Source organism: the organism of the source record quoted next, unplaced genomic scaffold (genome assembly GCF_019419815.1).
Source record: "Pyrus x bretschneideri cultivar Hongxiangsu unplaced genomic scaffold, Pyrus_bretschneideri_v1 Contig69, whole genome shotgun sequence".
In the NCBI taxonomy this organism is placed as follows: domain Eukaryota; kingdom Viridiplantae; phylum Streptophyta; class Magnoliopsida; order Rosales; family Rosaceae; genus Pyrus; species Pyrus x bretschneideri.
The window spans coordinates 273,249-294,093 of NW_025999808.1; the positions used below are offsets into that span (position 1 = coordinate 273,249).

At 36.9% G+C, this 20,845-nt stretch overlaps 2 protein-coding genes across 2 annotated transcripts; both read left to right on the top strand.

The window, feature by feature from the left end:
- The first annotated feature begins 333 nt into the window (after positions 1–333).
- LOC125472275 lies at positions 334–1,331 on the top strand. The gene is made up of 2 exons (XM_048573503.1): positions 334–1,104; positions 1,325–1,331. The coding sequence occupies exons 1-2, from the start codon at positions 413–415 to the stop codon at positions 1,329–1,331; spliced, it is 699 nt and encodes a 232-aa protein (XP_048429460.1). The 5' UTR covers positions 334–412.
- A 98-nt stretch (positions 1,332–1,429) lies between these two features.
- On the top strand, positions 1,430–8,316 carry LOC125472298 (MOB kinase activator-like 1B). The gene is made up of 7 exons (XM_048573539.1): positions 1,430–1,564; positions 2,849–2,897; positions 3,399–3,507; positions 4,303–4,396; positions 5,651–5,784; positions 5,884–6,047; positions 7,873–8,316. Exons 1-7 carry the CDS (start codon positions 1,542–1,544, stop codon positions 7,945–7,947), a joined length of 648 nt encoding a protein of 215 aa, XP_048429496.1. The 5' UTR covers positions 1,430–1,541; the 3' UTR covers positions 7,948–8,316.
- The last annotated feature ends 12,529 nt before the right edge of the window (positions 8,317–20,845 follow it).

Sequence of the window (20,845 nt, forward strand, 5' to 3'; positions counted from 1 at the left end):
ATATTTTAGAGTGAATAGCTAGGATTCATTAGTACAATATTGTTAATGTACTTGAAAGTAGTCTCAGTCAGTGCTAAATGTGGCTTCCATGCAACCCCGAAATGAGTCCGCCATCATCAATTTGGCAGATAATCATACAATTAAATAAATAGAAGACATTGTTGTAAAATCGACGGTGTAATTTATAATCAAACAAAAAAAAGAACGAGACCTAAATTTTGAACTATAAAAAAAAAAAATTTCAACACGTTATTCAAAAACAATTAAAAAGTAACACATCCAAGATTAACCACACCAACCGTCACTAAGAGTAAAAGTCGCATTCTGACTCCTCCCCCACCTACCACAGAAACCCCAAACAAAACCTCCCAAACCTTGTCATCTCCGCCACTCCGCACCCGCCGGCTCAACCATGAACTCCTCCTCCACTCTCGCTTCCTCCTCCTTCTCTACATCCTCATCTCTCTTCCAATACAAACTCATTCCCAGTAAACCAACCCAACCTTCCCTTCTCCGTTTTGACCCTCCCCATTCCCATAATTCCCACAATGTCCCTGCCCTCAAAGTCACAGCCTCCTCCGCCGCCCACCACCACCGACCCCTCCTCCCAGGTAACACCCACAACAACCCAAGCCCGATTCTTCAAACTCTTAAACATTACGCCAAAACCGCCATTCTCATCGGAGTCACCGCCGCCGTGTTCACCACCAAATCATCGACTTTGCTCGCCATAGCCGAACCTCCGCCGACATTGACCGAAGAAGCGCCGACCCAGGTCACATATAACGAGAACAACCAATCCTCATCGCCATTGTCCGACTTCCTGGGTTCGAATTCGGAAGCCATCGGTGCCCTGAAATCGCTTCTGCAGCAGAAGCTCGAAAACGGCGAGGACGACGAGGCGCTCAAGATCCTGCAGCGCTTGGTCGAGGCGCAGCCGTCCAATACCGAGTGGAAGTTCATGATGGAACGAGAGAACGAGAGAGAGCCTGAGGTTCGGGTTATGCGAGAGAGCTCTGAGGTGAAGAGCGTGCGAGAGAGTTCTGGAGAAGGGAAAGGCGAGAGCGTCGGTGAAGGGAAAGCCGAGGGCAGTTTTGGGTTATGGTATATTTCATTAAACGTGGACACTGTTCATCCGTGTGTGGGTGAAAATAAGCTGCTTTTGGAAGCTGCAAATTGCAGCTTCTTGTCATCTCTTGGTTTTGGGCTTTTTTTCACCCTCAACTTTGAAACAAAGCTGCTTTTCAAAGTTTACCAAACACCAAAAATTTTCATAGCTTTTTTTCATAGTAGCTTATTTTTTAAGCACCTCAATCCCAAACAGGCCCTGAATATAGGTTGTGCCAACCAAGTTGCACCCTTACCAAACAGGCCCTAAACTTTTTGTTTGTTTGTTTCTTTCGTGTTTACAAAAAAAGTAAGGGCCTGTTCTTTTGTAAACCCGATCGCATCTCAAAGAAAGGCGAAGGAAATTGACAGTACACAAACCCCTATTCCTTCTCTCTCTCTCTCTCTCTCTCTCTCTCTCTCTCTTTCGAGCTATGAGTCTCTTCGGTCTGGGCAGGCAAGTTCAAACTTTTCATCCCCCCAAGAATGGAGCTTTCTTCCATGCGTGTTTCATTTCTGGTGTTATTTGGTTCTGAATCTTTTGATGGAAGTTTTTGTTTCGTTATTTTGATTTTCTGATCAGTTGATGGCCGATGTGTTATGCTGGAATCCCTATCGCTTGATCTATGAAATTTGTGATTTGATGTATTCTTTTGGATTTTTTTCCTGCCACGGTTATATCTTTTTGTTAATCCACCATACTGATACTGTAGGTGTTGTGTAAATGGAATATTGCTTGGTAAGGAAAGTCAATGATTCGTAACCATGCTGCCGTTGTTAGTTGTTAAATTTTAAGCATTTTTGTTGAGGGACTGTGGCTTATCTACTTCAATCTCTTTGTACAGTTTGCCAGTTTATTATCTGTCCCTTTTTAGAATTCTAGTGAAGTGGCAAAATACTTAGCAGAGTTTATATGCAATTTCTTGTTGGAAGGTATTGAGGTAGGGAGAAGGGATTGATTTGTTTGGGTGTAATATCTAGAAGGAAACCAGAGGGTGGTTTAGGGCGTGGGTGATTTGGTCAAAGAAAAATGGGGAGATGCTTGTGTAATGACTGTGTAGGTTTCCTTTGTGGAGGGTTCTCGTCCACTGGAAAGTTTAAGGATTTTGCGGATGTAAAAGGGTTGAATTCTTATGTAGGTGTGATGCATTGTTTGATTTTTGGTGGTGTTCCTTGTAAATAAAAGGAGGGTTTTTGACAGTTTTGGAGAGGAGGGCATGGAAGTTTGCAGGACAATGTTCGATTTGGGTTTTCCTTGTGGGTTCAGTCTATGGGCATTCCTTTTTATGCTGTATACTGTTGTTTTTGTAGGTGGCAGTTTTCTGTTATTCGATTCTACTGGTTTTTAGAATTTAATAAAATTTGGTTCTTAATAAAAATAAAAAAACAAAAGAATTAGACTTTTTGCTTCTGTCGGGACTTCTCTGTCAAAACATTTTGTGATTTTCATGATTGGAGCGGGAGTTTTGAACTGAGGGCTATTTGAGATGCTCTTCTATCAGTTGGTTTAGGTTTGTTTCTTTGGTTTTTCTGTTTCTTTTGTTGTTTTACATGCCATTTAGTTTACTTGTTCATGCTTCTTGTATTCCTTGTGTTTCCTCTTAATAAATAGTGTTTGTTATTTTCCTGTGTTAGCATGTGCATGTACATAAATGCAATTTTATTTGCTTCTTAGTTGTTTAGTACATTATGATTTTAGTCACTATCAATTTTGTAAAACTGAAGTTTGCTAATGGTGCAGAAACCAGAGGACATTCCGCCCGAAAAAAAGTGCACCTTCAGGGAGCAAGGTTGTTCACCTTTAATTAACTTGTTCTCCCTGAGTTTATTTATGTATCTAATCTATATTGGTTCATTGTTCTTCCCATATACAAAAGTTTTATTGAGTTTTAGTAGCTGTTTATACCCATATTATATGGGCATAAGTTGTAATTTTAATTTGCTTATTTTCTCATCTGATTCTTTTTACTTAGAAATTGAATTGTACTGATAAATATTTTTGTCCTTGCTTTTAGCTACTGCACGTATTTTCTCGTAGTGTTTAACCTCATGATGTGGGATTTAAAACTTTAAAACTTTTATGGTTTAAACCTGTACCTGTGAGTTTAAATCTCTTAAATGATAATATGGACAATTTGGAATGAGAAAGGAGCATGTTCAAACCTGACTTGAATCAGAAATCAGCATTCATGAAGTTATAATTTAAAGACGCAAAGTGAAAGTAACTGATTTTATACTACAATCATATAGGTTAACTGAAATCATTAATTTTTTTTTTTCTCTTGATGCAGGGTGCTCAGCTTAGAAAGCATATTGATGCCACACTTGGTAGCGGCAACCTAAGAGAGGCAGTAAAACTTCCAACTGGAGAAGATTTAAATGAATGGCTTGCTGTCAACAGTTCTCTCTCTCTCTCTCTCTCTCCCTCCCACTCACACATCACAAACTGTAATTTATAGTTTGTTTTGTCCATTAAATGGTTGATACGTGGTTAAAAGTTTTGTTTCTTGTCAAAGGAAGAACATATGGTTGCATAAAATCTCTGTTTAGCTTGTTGTGTGATGTCTTAGACAGTAAAAGTTTCTATGTAAAAGGATTTACATGAAAATGGGACTCTTTCCTCCGAATTTCTTTCGTTTGGATGCAACTTGAAATATTATTTGAAAATATATTTATGTTTTTATGTGTCTCTCGTAGAAAGGATTGTGAGAAAATAGCTAGAATTTATAAGTATAGAATAATCAGTTGAAGGGGAGTGACTTTACTTCATAATATTACCATGTTCCAGACAAAAACCAGAAATTTGTAGGGCTTGCCTTTGTGTTTCTTCCAATTAAAGAAGGGAAAGAGGAGAGAAATGAGGTATTGAAGAAAAATGAGAGTCGAGGATAAAAATAGTAGGAATAGATAAAACTAAAACTAAGTACAAAGACCATTTTACGTGTTGTTGCTCCTTCCTTCACATCTGATCTCGTGTTCCTCATGTCCCCGCACCCTGACTAAACGAGTAAAAAACACACAAAAAAAAAAAATGAAAAAACGCAACAATTGTGTGAATTTCATTTTCTCAAGTCTTTTAGGAAAAATAAACTTCGTTACAACAGTCAAGTACCTTCTTCCAGCAATTTTCTTTTTACTTCAATCTCTTTTGTGTACACTATTTCTAAAATGTTGTTGTCGGTGTTTTAATTTCAGCTGTGGATTTCTTCAATCAGGTCAACTTGTTGTATGGTACCCTCACAGAGTTCTGCACTCCAGAGAATTGTCCTACAATGACTGCAGGCCCCAAGTATGGGAGTGTATCTTTTTTTTATTAAAACCGTTTTGCTCTTTCTTTCCTGATATCATTAGTTTTGTTTGGGGTTTTACCAATGTGTTACTGGCTTCTTGTCTTTCTACCAAAAGTCTCTGGGGAGCATGGAAACACACTAAGTACAAGAGTTTAAGAAAGCTAGATTTATTGATCCTGAAATTAATAGCAATTGGGTCCGTTTGCTAGTAGGTGTTCACATATTGATAGACTATAAATAAACTATTAATTTGACTATCTTATACTGACATGTTTAATGCAATTAATCAATACTACCATGAAAAGGATTAAGTATTCAATATCAATATTATTTAGATAAGGTAAACCTCCGTATCTGTTGCATATCCATATCCCCGCGTGTCAGATACGGGATACGGAGGTAAACCTCCGTGTCTGTGCAGGGTAGGATAAGATAAATGAAGCTTCTACCTATCTCTACGTCTTGCACCACCCTGTCCCAACTTTTGTGCTTCATGGGAAACCAATCTCCTCTTTTAAACAGTATGTGGACCTTTCATGCCTCAACTTCCCCTTTCTCTTTTGGATTTTATACCTTTCTCTCAGCACCAATGTATTATAGACGTCCTCTGAGGCTGGGTGTGTGAGGGTTGCCGCCTCTATTTTGAGGGAGTGGACGGAAGGCGTCATTGGAGCCGCCTAGGCGCTCCTCAGGGGCTTTTTATTTTTATTTTTTATTGCTATATGTGTGCTCATTGTGCTTTGCATCCTCTATTTTATATATATATATATATATATATATAAAATATAAATTATGTATATATATGCGTGTATATATATTGATAATATATGTGTACACTCGGTGTATATTAAAAAATTTAGGTCCCAAGAGGCTTCGCCTCACGCCTAGGCCGGGCTATCCCTTAGACGCCTTACCCACGCCTCACGCTTTTAACACACTGCTCAGCACCAGTACTTGCATAATTTCTTATACCATTCTGGTCATTCAGAATGTGGTTTGTCTGCTAACCAACCTTTACCTGGCAGCTCTAGAGTTACTATTACATGAAATCAGTTTTGAAATACTGTCAGCAACTTACTACACTTTTTTTCATGTAAAACTTCAGAAAAATTATGTACCCCCAATTTCTCTTTTTACCTGATGGCTTGGACAATTTTAACGACTGATCAAATTGTGCCTACAGTAACTTTTATTCTAATCCAGCTTCTGTTTTTAATTATGAAGTTTGGTTTTTGTTTATTAAAACTCTACAGGTATGAGTATAGGTGGGCCGATGGTGTACTAATTAAGAAACCTATTGAGGTTTCGGCTCCAAAATATGTTGAATATCTAATGGACTGGATTGAATCTCAACTTGATGATGAATCCATATTTCCCCAAAAGCTTGGTAATACTATTTATTACGATATCTTCTTTTCCTCATATTGTGTTGTTCATTTAATTAATATAATTCATTGTCTGTTCACTTTTTTTTTTTGTCATTCAGGTGCACCATTTCCCCCCAATTTCAGGGAGGTTGTGAAGACGATATTCAAAAGACTGTTCCGTGTATATGCCCACATATATCACTCTCATTTCCAGAAAATTGTGAGCCTTAAGGAGGAGGCCCATTTAAATACTTGCTTCAAGCATTTCATACTATTTACCTGTGTAAGTACTCTTACTATTGCAATAACTGTTTTCTTTTCTTTTTGAAAAGTATCTAGTTGTATGTTTATTTATTTAATCATTGTATCTTGTTGATGACGTCGATAACATTCTGAAATTGATTATCGTCTTGCTTTGACTTAAATTGGCCCTTGAATTAGGCAACCCTTTGGGGGCAATCCACGTGCCCTAAACTTTTGGGATCTGTTCTTGGATTGAGTGAGCAGGACAAAGGATTGGTGGAAAGGGGTGGGGGGTGTGGGGGTGGGAGTGGTTTGATTGTGGTCTAGCTGTTGGTAAGGGGTCAACCAAGGTTTTGATAAAATGCATAAAACCAAAACACATCTCTGACATCAGAGTCGCAACTCTCAAACTACAGCAGCTTCCCGATCTAATTAATTTATAGTAAGTAAACTCTCTCTACAGGGTATAGAGGGTGAAGCCCATAAGGAATCTGCGACTTTTCACAAACAGCGTTGAATTGTAACTGAGGAGTAACCCAAGCTAACCTGTGCAACCTCAACCAACTACTACCAGAGACCCCAATGTACACGCAAAATGTAAGGACAAGCTACTTCCAGATTCTGTCTCTCTTTTGCACAAAATACACCAGTCAGGAGACAGCCAAATATTGGATCTTCTCTGTACTGAATTGCAAGTGTTTGCTTTTCTGTGAGCTATGATCCTAGCCAAAACACAAACCTTAGGAGGAATACTAGACTTCCAAAACATTTTAGGAGACTGGAACGCAGACAGAAACTGCTTATCACAGTAACAATTGAAAAATGTCGTACATGGGAAGTAAATCTCTGTGAGCTAGTCCTTCAGCTCCCAAAGTACCTGATAGGAGTGAGTGAATTGACTTTGGAAATCCAGAGAAAGTTGTGTTATTTGTATTTTGCTAGGCTTGACATCGAGGGACAAAGGAAATTATCAAGGGCATCTGAAGCGCAAGTGAAGATCCTTATGACTGAGCATGATGGGGTCATCAGAAATCAAATATGAGTGATTCTAAGCTTACTGCACTTCCAATAGAATTTGAAAGAAGGGTTAGAGTGGATGTTCTTTTGGAGAACAAGTGAAAGAACCTTTGTAATTCACAATTGGCACAACCTGCTCTTGCTAGGTAATTCACCATTGACTATTAGCGAACTTAGAGGTAATGTAAGCTTGGATCCATCACATCATGGCTTGTAGGACTTGTGCCAACAACAAATGCAGATTGGTAATGAGTCATGATTGGTAGTGTCTGGAAGAACAGCCTCGATTCCTTTAGCAATGAGCTTTGAAATGATTTTATGTAGTGTATTGAAGCAGGAGATAGGCCTCAACTCGCTCACTTTGGATGTGTTGGGGGCTTCAGGAATAAGAGTGCCATCGTTTATTTTCTGCTTTAGTAAGCATACCTTGGTCACGCTTCCATTTCTTGGGAAAAGCTGGTGGAATGTGTCATACAGTTAGAAACGTCTACTTTTGTGAAACTTAGGTTTGATGTAATTCCCCAAAAATGCGGTAGGAAGACATGGACTATGTACAGTTTGATTGTATTCCCAAAAATGATGCTAGTGGGAAAAAGTACCAATAAATTGAGATGCTCAAACATTCAATTCAATTTTATCAAAAGCGGCATAGACATGTAGTTGTCCGAACACCTGTCATGGCTTTATTGTTATCCGATAAAAATTATATTCCTGGAATAAGAACATAACAGTTAGGAGAGAACGATATTACTAATGCATAAGAGTCATGGCTTTATCTTACTTGATGGACAATACTTGTTGGCAAAGCCGTAGGCTGATTACATTATACTGCGTTTTTTCTTTTGCAGGAATTCGTGCTAATTGACAAGAAGGAGCTAGCTCCACTGCAAGAGCTTATAGAATCCATCGTTGTTCCTTATTGAACACGGTTTGCAGATCCCAATAAGGAAGCATATTTGAGTCAAATAATCTCTACTCATCTTTACAGCCTGCGACGTTGCGTGGTATAAATACTTTTTGTGCATATGCTGTGTGCCTTGGACTTGAAATGTTTATTCGCTGGTAATTTATTTCCATCTAAGATAGTGTGGAAAGAAGTTGCTCTTTGTACAAGCGGCTGAACCGGAAATGGCTGAAGTCGATCAGCTCAAGTTTTAGCTAGCTGGTTTCACTTTGTAGAAACATTAAGTGAGTGTTGTATTTGTATTTGTTGGTTTTACATAAAAAACTAGTGGCTCGTTAAATTTAGTTTCAAACAATTTCGAGAATAAATTATGAATTGTTTGAAGCAATATGCTCCTTAAATTTCCTTAAATTTCAATTCTATACAACCAAGGAAATCTTTTAATTTATTTAAATGATTGTAAATATTCAATTAAAGTACTAATGTATCCTTATTATGTAAATGTTTATTGCAATTAAGGGTAAAATAGAAAAAATAAGGACATGAATGATATTTTCAGAAAATGGTCGACAAACGGTCTCTCGATAATATGCTAGCAATTGTAGCATACTGTGCATGTGCTTATTAAAATTTTGAAAATAAATTTACAAAGAGAAAATATATAATGGTCGCTAAAGCATTTTGGTGGCGATCTTCAAATGATTGTTTTTGTTGCTAAAGAGGTTGTTCATATCTTTGCAACTACTTCTGGATAACTATTTTGCCATTGAAAGTTTATTTTATTTGGGAGAAAAACAAGGAATAGAAAATGAGGGCAACTAATATGGTTGCTGGTTGTGAGGCTTTAAGAAAAACAATAAAATTATTTTGTGGTTAATTTACAATATTGCAGATAACTTTTATTTTGGGTGTTATTCCTTAGTTTTGTTGACAAGGTTAATTTTGTCTTTTCACTCTCTTTTGATTGACAAAGAGGTTTTGTTAATAAGTAGTATAGATTAATGCCGAAGCTTTTTCTTTTGTGATAGTTTTATTATTATAAACAAAGGATTAAATTTTTTTTTTTTCAGTCTCATTGTTTGGATGAAGAAATTTAAGATTACCGAGGAATTTTAAAATGACGGGATTTTATTTTCTAGAATTTGTGAATTTTCTGGTTCGGTTAACCTATATGTTTGGATGAGGGAAATAAAATCGGAATTTGAATAAAAGTCAGAATTTGTAAATTGGCATGCACTAATTCTCTTGTTTGGATTCATAAACATAGAAATTTAGACTTTTAGTGTGAAAAAAAAAAAAAAAAAGAAAACTTGGAATTTGGGACCACCAATTTCCAAGTTTAAATTCCATGTAAAAATGTGTCATTTCCCAATTCCTATGATCGAGAGTTTAAAAATAACAAATTCCGTATTCAATTCCATCTTTTAGGTTAATCAAATAAGAAAATTCACAATTTCTAGAAAATAAAATTTCATCATTTTAAAATTCCTTAGTAATCTTTAATTTTTTTTTTATCCAAATGTAGTGAAAGAATAATAGAATTGAATACGGAATTTGTTATTTTTAAACTCTCAATCATAGAAATTGGGAAATGACATCTACTTACATGGAATTTAAACTTGGGAATTGGAGGTCCCAAATTCCAAGTTTTTCTTTCACGTGGAAATTTTAAATTTCTAGGTTTATGAATCTAAACAAGAGAATTGGTGCATGTCAATTTATAAATTCTAACTTTTATCCAAATTCCAAATTTTTTTTTTTAATAGAAATGATAGTAGATTGGTGAAAAAGTTGTTGCAATGGTTGAGTACAAAGCCAGTTTTAGGCGAAGAGGATTCCTTAACAAGCAAATCTAGGATTATACTTGGAGGGGAATCAAACCATTCACAACCTTGAGTAATAGAAAGACCAAGACGGGCAAGACGATGAGCAACACCGTTGACTTGGCGATGAACATGGGTAAATGAAGCTTCAGTGACTGACGGAAGAAAGGTCTTAATGTCTTCAACAACTTACCCAACTAGAGACAAACTAGTAGAAGGATCAGACAACGCATGCACAATCTAAAGCGAATTATATTAAAAAATGATTGATTGTCGCCCAAACCACAGCCTCATGGAAGGCAGATGCTTCGGCCTGGAGAGGGGAGAAAATGTCGGAGTAACTGCCACTTTTTGCCGCTAAGAAGTTCCTTGATGCATCCCTGCAAATGCATTCAAAACCACCCATTTTAAGTAGCGAATTCCAAGCCCCATCCAAATTAATCTTTAGTGAACCAACAGGGGGAGGAGACCACTTGTAGATTTCAAGAGGCCTCGCAGAGGTGGGTGGCAAAGAGGCGTTTGATTGGACGAAAGATTGCCACCATTGGAGCCCGCGAGCCACAATAGTATCAAGGGGGTCACATCTACCGTCCCACAACATGGAGTTTCTAGCACCCAAAATGGCCCAACAAATGACTAAGAGGAATCAAAGTTAGAAGACGGCATTTGGTCAGCAATTTCCATAAACCAAAGTATGGGTGAGTGGGGATTAAATCCACGCCGTGGGATGCCTAAGGAGGAAGGTAACCAAGCGCATCTAGCGAAGGGGTAGTCCTTGAGTAGATGTAAAATTGACTCCTCCTGGGCATTACAAATTACACACGAAGAATCGCCCGTAACATGCTGTTTGGCTAGATTAGAATAGCAGGCAATAGATTTTTGCATCTCCCAACACAACCTTTGATCTTCGAAGGGATTTTGGCCTTCCAAATCTTGTCCCAAAACTTGGCGGCAACGCTTGAGTTCGAAGAGGAGGTCCCAGTGTTCAATGGGTGGACCCATTCACGAGCAACCAAGTATGCACTCTGCATAGTGAAGCGCCCCTTAGGATTATAATGCCATATAAAGGAATTAGGGGGTGAGCGGATACTCAAAGGGATGGCATGAATGGCTTCCACTTCGTCAACTGAGAATAACATCTGTAGAAGGGCAACATTCCAAGATTTGGAGATGGGGTCAATGAGATCACTAACCGTTGAGAGAGCACAAGTAGCAGGCTTCAGCAGAGAAGGCTTGAAAGATCATGGGATAGGAACCCACAGGTCATTCAAAATAGGGGAATTTTATTTAAATTCATCCAACCTCTTTCTACACCCAACTTACTCTCTTCACCCATATTGTTTTTTATTAAAGAATTAATATCTCTTTAAACCCAAATTTATTACTTAAACTACCCTCTCAAACCCAATTCAAAATGTAAAATTATCTTTACACCCATTCCCTTTATAAAATGTAAAATTATCTTTACACCCATTCCCTTCTATAATTGCATATATCGTATAGGACTAGCATTTTCATGGTTGCTTTTTTTCTTTCTGCTACCACAACCCATCCATGGACTTGGGATCCATGAGATCATTCCATAGACTTGAATTTGCCAAGAGAATATTAAGCAAGCTCCAATTCAGTCCTTTTAAAATCGATCATTTTCATGTACTTTTTAAGAAACTTTGAAGTGACATAGGGCTGGGTGTTTTGCTACTATGTTAATAAACAAATAAACAAATAAACAAATTGGAGCTATTTCGAATAAAAAAGGTGTAAGACATGCCACCCGCTAGTTCGTGGTTAAGGTTGAGAAATCTTTATTTGCACCAAGAATCAAGTTTTATGTCTTTGCAGTACTAATCAAAAGTCCTTGCGTTGGTGTTTTGGGGCACATACAGACGACAGAGAAAAATAAATCATTGTTCTAAAAATCCTCGCCTAGTGCCGCCTACGCGCTAGGTGGCTGGCCACTGCCCTGATTAATGTCTAGGCATTTGAAAATTAAGAAAGGGCACCTAGACCTGCTGAGGTGCCTGCCTAGACCGCCTAGGCACCCACTTAAACACCTATCTAGGTTGCAACTCACTTAGATAGAAAATAGATAAATTTCCTTTTGCATTTTATTATTTCCAATAAATTGTAGGAGACTTATTGAACACTTAAACAAACACACATTATATGTTTGCTCCCCATGTTTTTCATTATGTTCCAATACTTCATAATATATATGTCCTTGTATTTTCTAGTTTATGATGAAATTATATATATTTTAAGTATAAACAGATACTTATTTACATGAAATACAATAGATTTACTTAAATCCGCCTAGTCCACCTAGGCTCCGACTAGCCACCTAGGCACTAGACCCCAACCCGCCGTTCGACTAGCGTCTAGCGTCTTTTACAATATAATATAAAAAGTATGAAATTTAATCCAAAGAAGAAGCAAACAAATAAAATATCCATGAATCAAGTCATACCTTAGTTGGAGGATTAAAAATTTCAAAATCCATCCATCAATAGAAAAACTTGATTTTCTCTATCAAAGGTATTAGGGTTTTAGTCGGAATGAACATAAGATAAACAAAGGGTGATGCTAGGGTTTAATTATAGTATGTGGGTCTATTGATAAATTTGATTTTTATTATTAATTTTATTTTGTACTTAATAGTAATTATACAATAGAGTAAAATAGACAATTAACATTTAAAATTTAAGTTGGGTGTAGAAAGTGGTTAGATGGGTTTAAATAAAATTTCCCTTCCAAATATTAGTGGAAAACCCCCCTCCAATCTACCACCAAGAACCAAGGGATATGACTTGGGAAATTTGGAAAAATAACCAAATTTTAGACCTCATATAGAATTATAACCACTATTTTAATTTTATGATAATTATAACTAAAACTTGATGTAAAAGTATTAATATACCCTTAATACTAGGGTTTCTCTTAACAACCACAACACAACCTCTAAACTACCTTAAAATGTTGAGGATTACTGCAGGTTGAGGCCACTGAATTATAGAGGTGCAAACATATTGGTGTTCGCTATCTCTTTAATTAGCAGGACAAGCTATCTCTTTAATTATTATTTTTTTAATTAGATACTTGGATTTCGTGTTTCACTGACTAAATTGCATACATTCCGATATATTTTTGCAGTGGATGAAGAAAGAATACGAAATTGCATATGCAAAGTGCATATGCAAAGTGCATAGTGAAAACAAAAAGTGATGAAGATTAATTTCTCATTTTAAGATGGGAACTATTATTAGCACTTCAAAAATCTCATTCTGCACTCCTTCGATTTTTCTTTCTAATTATAGAAAATTTGGAGTTGGAAATGAAATTTTTGGAGTACTAATAACGATTCTCTTTAGGATAGTCTAAAAGTTTGTTTTGGTTGTTGTGAGAAACCCTAATATTAAGGGTATATTAGTACTTTTACATCAAGTTTTGGTTATAATTATCATAAAATTAAAATGGTGGCTATAATTCCATAATAGGTCTAAAATTTGGTTATTTTTTCAAATTTCCCACATGACTTTGCGAGCAGTGCAAATACTTTTCCAGCAAAAAAGGCATCCGAGTTCATAGGGGTGTTAAGAAAAGAGCAGTTGGAAAAATGTTTTGCTTTTAGAATAGTTGCCACTAAGGAATTGGGTACCGAGATTATCCTCCAACCTTGATTTGCCAACATACCAAGGTTAAAAGCATAGAGGTTCCTAAAACCAAGATCCCGCTCCGACTTTGGAATACAAAGTTTGTCCCAAGATTAGTAATGAATCATGTGCTCGCCATCGTTCCCGTTCCACCAAAAGGAAGCAATAAGCTTATTAAGGTCCTCACATAAATGCTTTAGGAGAAGAATGCAATTCATAGTATAGTTAGGGATGACTTGAGCCACAGTTTTAGCAAGTAACTCCTTTCCCGCCGAGCTAAGAGGTTTGCCCTTCCAATTCTGGAGACGTTTCCCAAGATGGTCCTTGATAAAACTGAAATCAACTTCAATTCTTGCCCACTAAGGTAGGCATCCCCAAGTACTTCTCATGGCGCTCCACACATTGAACACCAATAATGGAAGCCAAGTTAGACCGAGAGGGATCTTTAATGTTTCTACTAAAACAAACTTCACTTTTGTGAAGGTTTATTTTCTGAACAGAGGCAATCTCATACTCATGAAGAACCTAGGCAATATGATGACATTTTTGTAGATTTGGCTCCGCAAAATAGGAGGCTGTAGTCGGCAAAGAGAAGGTGACCTTCTGTTATCTTGCCACCTCACCTAAAGCCTGAGCTGTATTTACTATTTAGCCCAGGTATTTTGTGGCTTCTTCAGCTGCACACCTTTGGAAAAGTTATTTTGAAGTTTTTCTTCAATAGTCCAAACTCAGTAGTACAGAAATAAATGATCATCCTTACCCGGGCTTTTCACACACGTCAATTGGATTTGGTATCGTGACATGAGTCATGAGAGAGAGATGATTTGGCCAGGAAGAATAATATCATTGAGTGAGCGGCTTGGATGTACATGGGATTAGGGTTTTCTTGAGCAATAATGCACGTACTTTCATCGTAGAAATCTTCTTCTTGTTTTGGTTTGCTTTCTTTCTCTCTTGCGAATTTGCTATTTGTTCCACACACACACACATGACGCATACGCATTAGTTCACACTTCCGCACAACATATTAATCCTGTGAATGCCATGCTGACAAATTAAAACAAATGATGCCGCATGATGGTGTCCAAAACCCCACTCGACGTAATTTTAAAGAATAAACAAATAAAAAATTACATATCAAATAAGGTTTGACAAGCAAAATGAGAAAGGTTAGAAAAATAATCATAAAGATGTACCATTTTCCATCATTCCTTTTCATTGAAGGCATTCGGAACAGCTGCTTCCATCATTAGAATTTATGTTGTAATATAATATGTGGATGCCCCACATTAATAGTTTGTTACTATATTCATCCAAAGAAAAATCAGATGAATTATTATTCATATGAAGAAAAACGGATGGGTATTCATGCACAATATTTCACTCTTTATTTGAGGAAAGTTTGTAAAGTGAATAGTATTGCTATCTTTTGCCTATAAGATGAGAGCATACGGAGGAAGGAAGAAGTGAGAAAGAAAAGAAAGAGATGAGAGAAAAATATATAAAGGAAAGAAACAGGAGTTATGGATGAACGGAAGAGAAAAGGAAAGAAGAGAGATGCGGAAGAAATTACCAATGAGCCAGGCTAGAGAGAAAAGAGAAAATAATGAGATTAGTTCAGATAATAAAAGAAAGTACTACTATTGCCCCGAGGACGTAGGCACACTTGCTGAACCTCGTAAATATTGTGTCTTATTTACTTTATTCCACTGCACACATATCATCAACTTTACAATACGTTATCAGCACAATAAGTTCTCGTGTCGGTGGAAAGCACAACACCATAAATCTAGTGAAGGGCTACCTATCTCTCACCTCTGTCAGCTGGAATCTCACAGATAAGAAAATCTTTTCATTTCATCTTCATATCTCTATATGACTAATTTTTTTAAAGTAAATATACGTTTGGTTATATAAGTATTATTATTATTATTGGCAAAAAATTTGACAGCCATGCAAACAGTCTCTGAACTTAACTTGCTAACCTCGGATTGAGATATTTCCTTCTTGAAAGTTGTTTGTCTACCCAGTACTTATAACATATCAAATTTTCAGAAAATTCCAACAATGCAATCGTCACAAATGTGTGAAACACCAACCAAGTTTCTAATTCTGCAGAAAACTGGACAGCCATTTATGAGTACCGAAACTTCTTTTTCAGTAGCTCAGATCGAAATTGTTTCTCCACAAAAGTTGTTCGGTATCCTCCTATCCATATCATACTAAAATTTGAGCCAAATCTAACGGTTTGATCTTCTCATAAGTTGCAGGCACTACTTTATGGGAACCGTTTCGATTTTTTCGAAACTCACCGGTGGAGGAGCACCAATTGGGACTTATTGTTATTATTACTTCGTAGGTAACTAAAGGGACCCAAAGTTCCTTGATCAAATCAAAACCTGAAGTTTTTGAATCAACTGAGAGAACAGTAGTTCCTCAATTAAATTAAAGTGATGGCCATAAGCGCCTTAGTCCGCAGACTATTAAATGAGGGCAGAAGTCCCTTGATTCATGTAAATAAGGACCATGAGTTCCTTAATCCATGTACAGATTAAGTATGAGCATGAGTTCCAAAAATATGATCCTAAAATGATGTTGATATTGAGAATAAATTTAAAGTCCATATGAATAACGTTTTGACCTGAAGTTTAAAATATGAATAATGTTCAGAACTTGAAGTTCTAACACTTTTTGTAGACATGTGTTATATGTGGTATGAGTTAATTATCGCAATTTTTGTCATACCTAAATTTCTTCTTTTTGGGAATAAGGAAATGTTGAACTTAGCAAAACCCGATTTTGTGACCATTGACATCTTACACAAGAGATACTTTCATGAATTCATAATGCCCGAGAATTCATGTGGAAGCATATGATATTAGAAAACATCTTTGCTTAAAGGCTCATTAATTCATATTAATGGAACCAAAAGTTTCCATAGTTTCCTATATCTAACAAACTGAACCAGAAATTTCAGGTATGTATAAAACCAGAAGAGAATGAATATATATATATATATATATATATATATATATGTGTATGTATGTATGTATATATACACCCTAGATACACACACACACATGTACATATATATATATATATATGTATGAGTAACACCTACAAAAACAAACCAATGGAGGGGCCTTCACAAACGTTGCTCATGTGAAGTCTCAGTACTTGGCAGTACCCCAGAATGGGGAGGCACTGGAGATTGATCATGTGATGCCCTAGTACTTGGCAAAACACCAGAAGGGGAACGCATCAGTTGCCTTCGGAATCTAGCCACGAATCTCTGGTGATCACTTTGAATCTGACTTTCGGATTCCTGCAATTGATCGAGCTTTCTTTTCATGCTCATCAAGTAGATACTTGCAAGTTTGTGCAACTCTTTATTCTCATGCTTGAGCCCTTTAATCTCTTATTTAAGACTTGCCACCTCAGCCATTAATGTTTCGACTTGGCGGGTTCGAGCAAGTAGACGTTGGTCCATGTTGGATACAGAACCCGCACATTGAACAGTGAAAGCCAAAAAGTCTTGAACAGACAATTCATTAGACCTCTTTGAAAGTATTCATTTGTCTTTGGGAGTGAGAAGGTTCCTAGCTACTATTATAGCTGTTATATCATCCCTCATCACAGAGTCTCCAACCGTAAGAGGGTCATTAGAAGATAAAAAAGACGTGGCTCATATGTATCTCCTCCAAGACTTAAATCTAAACAAAGGTTGGATGGGCAAGCCATTTTCAGAAATGATGAAAGAAAAGGGTTGGATAGAGTGAAATCTCAGAAATACAACAGAAATAATTTTCACAAGCGTGCATTTTGAATATAATTGATACCACTATAAAATGAGAGGCAACACAACCACCTGTTCAAAAATCGAAGAGACACTGCTTTCTGATTTTCAAAAGCTGGATTTTCCTGAATAAAGTTTGTCAACATTTCTCAGACGCAATCTCAGCTTTTTGGATATCAAGGACAACTCTGTCAAAATATCTCTGGCAAAGTTAAAACGCATAAAGTTCATTATTCCAACTACACCACTATTACCGACAAGCATGGGTGACAAGACCACATCCGCACCACTACTTGCTATTGGGAAATCCCTATATATGTCGACCTTCGTCCTCCATGGCAAAATAATACCGCAAAAATGCCTAATTCATCTTCCTTGCCGAGAATGCATCTGCAACCAAACCTCACAACATATTCAATCGTCATTCTCTCTCAGAATACCTCTTCAACCAAGTCCCTCAAAATGCCAAACTCATTTTCTCATCAAGAAACCCCCTTCGATCGAAAAGTTTTACATTAGCATCAAAGTCTTCTACTGTTTTTCTTCAAGAGCAAAAGCATCTCATATCATCAGGGTAGAGAGCAAAAGTATCTTATATCATGCTCTTTCCCTATCTTTTCCTTTGCCCTTGCTCTTGCCTACAAGACAAAGATAAAGAAAGCAATCAGTCGGAACCTGAAATCAAACTTTTAGTCAGGAATCGACTACCTGTAACCTTTCCCTAATTTCTTACCTTGCATTGCTCTCGAGTAGTCATCTTCAATTGTTGTTGGAGCTAGGTCTAAAGTCACCAACACCGCAGAATAATTGGTACAATGTTGGCTCTTTACACTGAAACTGCCAAGCATGGATGAGTCACCAAGAAGTGATGGACCATCCAAGGGCAAAGATTGCGCACCACCTCTACTGGGCAAGAGACTGAAGCAGAATGATCAACGATGATTCCATGGAAGTCTAAAGGGAGAAAATTGGTGGCTAACTGAGTGAATGGAAGACCAAAGTTCAATGATGGGAATCCTACTCACATCCCCAGCAAACTCTACCAGTTTATATCATTCACATGATGTACAAAAGGGTGATGAAAATTACTAATTGATTACAAGTTATAGAGATGTCGCACGGATTGAAGTCTCAATCAGACTATCCACAGACTTGGCACTATTGAACTGTTGCATGCCCGAAGTATAACAGTCGTTGTATGGATTCAAGTTCCAAAAAGGATAATCCATGGACACGGCAATTTTAATATAGTTTATGCCTAAAGCATGATCGATGTGTAGGTTCCAATGATTCAACTCCCCAAAAGTGGAGATTAAAAATCCAAGCTCTATAATGCTCTAGAGGAGGTTATGATCCAAATTCTCAAACAATTCATCTAATAAGAGATGATTGTCCTAGAAGAGACAATGTAAAGCCCCTGAAGAGGCAAGGATATCCAAAGTAATGAAATACTTATAAATATGCATGCACATGCACATGAGAATTGATGATTACCAATGTTAATTTTGGTTTTAAATGCTACTAAATTCATTAATGAGTTGTGTTGTTATTGAGCCACATTCTTTTGTTCATTGACTAAAAAGAAAAATTATTGGCCAAAATGGAGAAAGGCAGTTCCATTACAATTTATTAAGAACATGGAAAAATGGACCTATAGTACAAATCGCCGAATGATGTTGAACCCAAAAGGTTATATGAGCATTTGTAATACGGTGAAATACACTAACATGATATGACACATGGTTCCTAGTTGAAACCTGAAATTGTAATACACTCTTGGAAACATGATTTCTCATTGTGAAGCTTGTTCATTTCAGTGGAGAATTATACATGCCCGAAGCATGTCTCCACAAGTAAATCCCTCAAGTATACATGGAAGCAAGTTGCTCTGTATAAATTTCAAAGGAGAATGTGTCATGAAGTGTAGAAATCCCTGAAGGATTCAAATTGCTTGAAGAAAGCCCTGGAAGGGTAAAACATAAATTATGTACTCAATACCAATGAATGGTATAAATTTCCTTAATGAGTACTTTCATTATGATATTGTTGCAATACATTGAATCTCTTGCAAGACTTGATATTAAATTGGAACTCTTGAAGAGTCTAGAAAGATTATAAAGTGTTGAAAGGAATATTGTCTCGAGCTGTAAATCGAACAATATGTTAACACAAATCTTATCCAAAATGTTTATGGTATTAAAAAATCATATGGATTGAAGATTATGAGTTGATTACTCAAATGATTAACCAATATTTAGACACTAAGAAATATCATTCATCCTCGCGAGGGAAATGATGAATTGATAATTGGTCTAGGGGCACCATATCTTAGTGAGGTATGTGCCTTACTATATTTAGTACAATACACTGAGTCAAATATTACATTTCCTGTGAAGCACAATACCAACATATGGTATTAGAATGAAGTAAAGTTTATCTTTTGATAACTCCAAGAAATTATAGACATGTGCTTATTTTATTCTGAAGAACTCAATAATAGCCATGGTCTTATTGGACAACCAAAAATCTGAATATCTCTCAAGCCTGCATACAAATCGCTCTCATAAATGATTTGTATTTACGTATGGAAATAAGTTGATCCTACAACAATCAAGGACAACATTCATTGCCACATCTTCATATCTCTAAAAAATATTGGAGTTTGGTTAAAACCTATGGCCATTAAAAATTGGGGCGCATGTGAACCACCTTCAGAAGCAAACACTTCAACTATCATGAATGGTATTAGCTTACATCAACATAGTAATCAGTCAAATTAAAGAATTCAAAATTAAGGAGAGATACTCATCAGGGGGAGCATCGAAAACATATCAAGGTTTTAACGAGGCAACCGAAATTGACATATGGCCATCAAAGGGAGAGTATTGTAATATAATATGTGGATGGCCCACATGAATAGTTCATTACTATTCATCCAATGAAAAATCAAATGGATTATTATTCATATGAAGAAAAGCGGATGGGTTACTATTCATGCACAATATTTCACTATTTATTTGAGGAAAGTTTGTATAGTGAATTGTTTTGCTATAGTAATCTTTTGCCTATAAGATGAGAGTAGGACTGGGCAAACGGGTCCTAGACTAGCGGGTCGAGGCAAGTTTGGGCCAAGTACATATATTGTAAATTCAAAACGGGGCAGGGCGGGTAGAAATTTAAGAGAAAACGAGCCCCCGGCCCGAACCGTTTCCACCGTTCATTATAGGGTTTATTTCTTACGTTATGTAGAATTCTCCAGACCTCACTCTTAGACCTCTCGACTTCTCCCTCACAATCTCTTTCTCCTGAACTTACACTACGTCCCCGTCTTCGTCGATTGAGGTCCAACTTACCCACCACTTAACCACCATCTCTGGCGTCAATTGAGGTCCCTCCCACCCACCATCAGGACAAGTTCGTCGACATTAAGAATTTGAGGTCGATGAGCCCCTTGCTGCAATCTTGCTTCCAACTTTTAAAAAACCTAGATTGGTTTTGATTTAGATTTTCCGAGGGTTTTGGGATTTTGTTTGGGGTTGTTTGGCTTTTTGTGAGGTTTTGGGGGAATTTTCTGATATGGGTTTTGGTTTGGGGGTATTTTTGATGTGGGATTTGCTTGGTTTTTTTATAGGATTTATGTGATTGTAC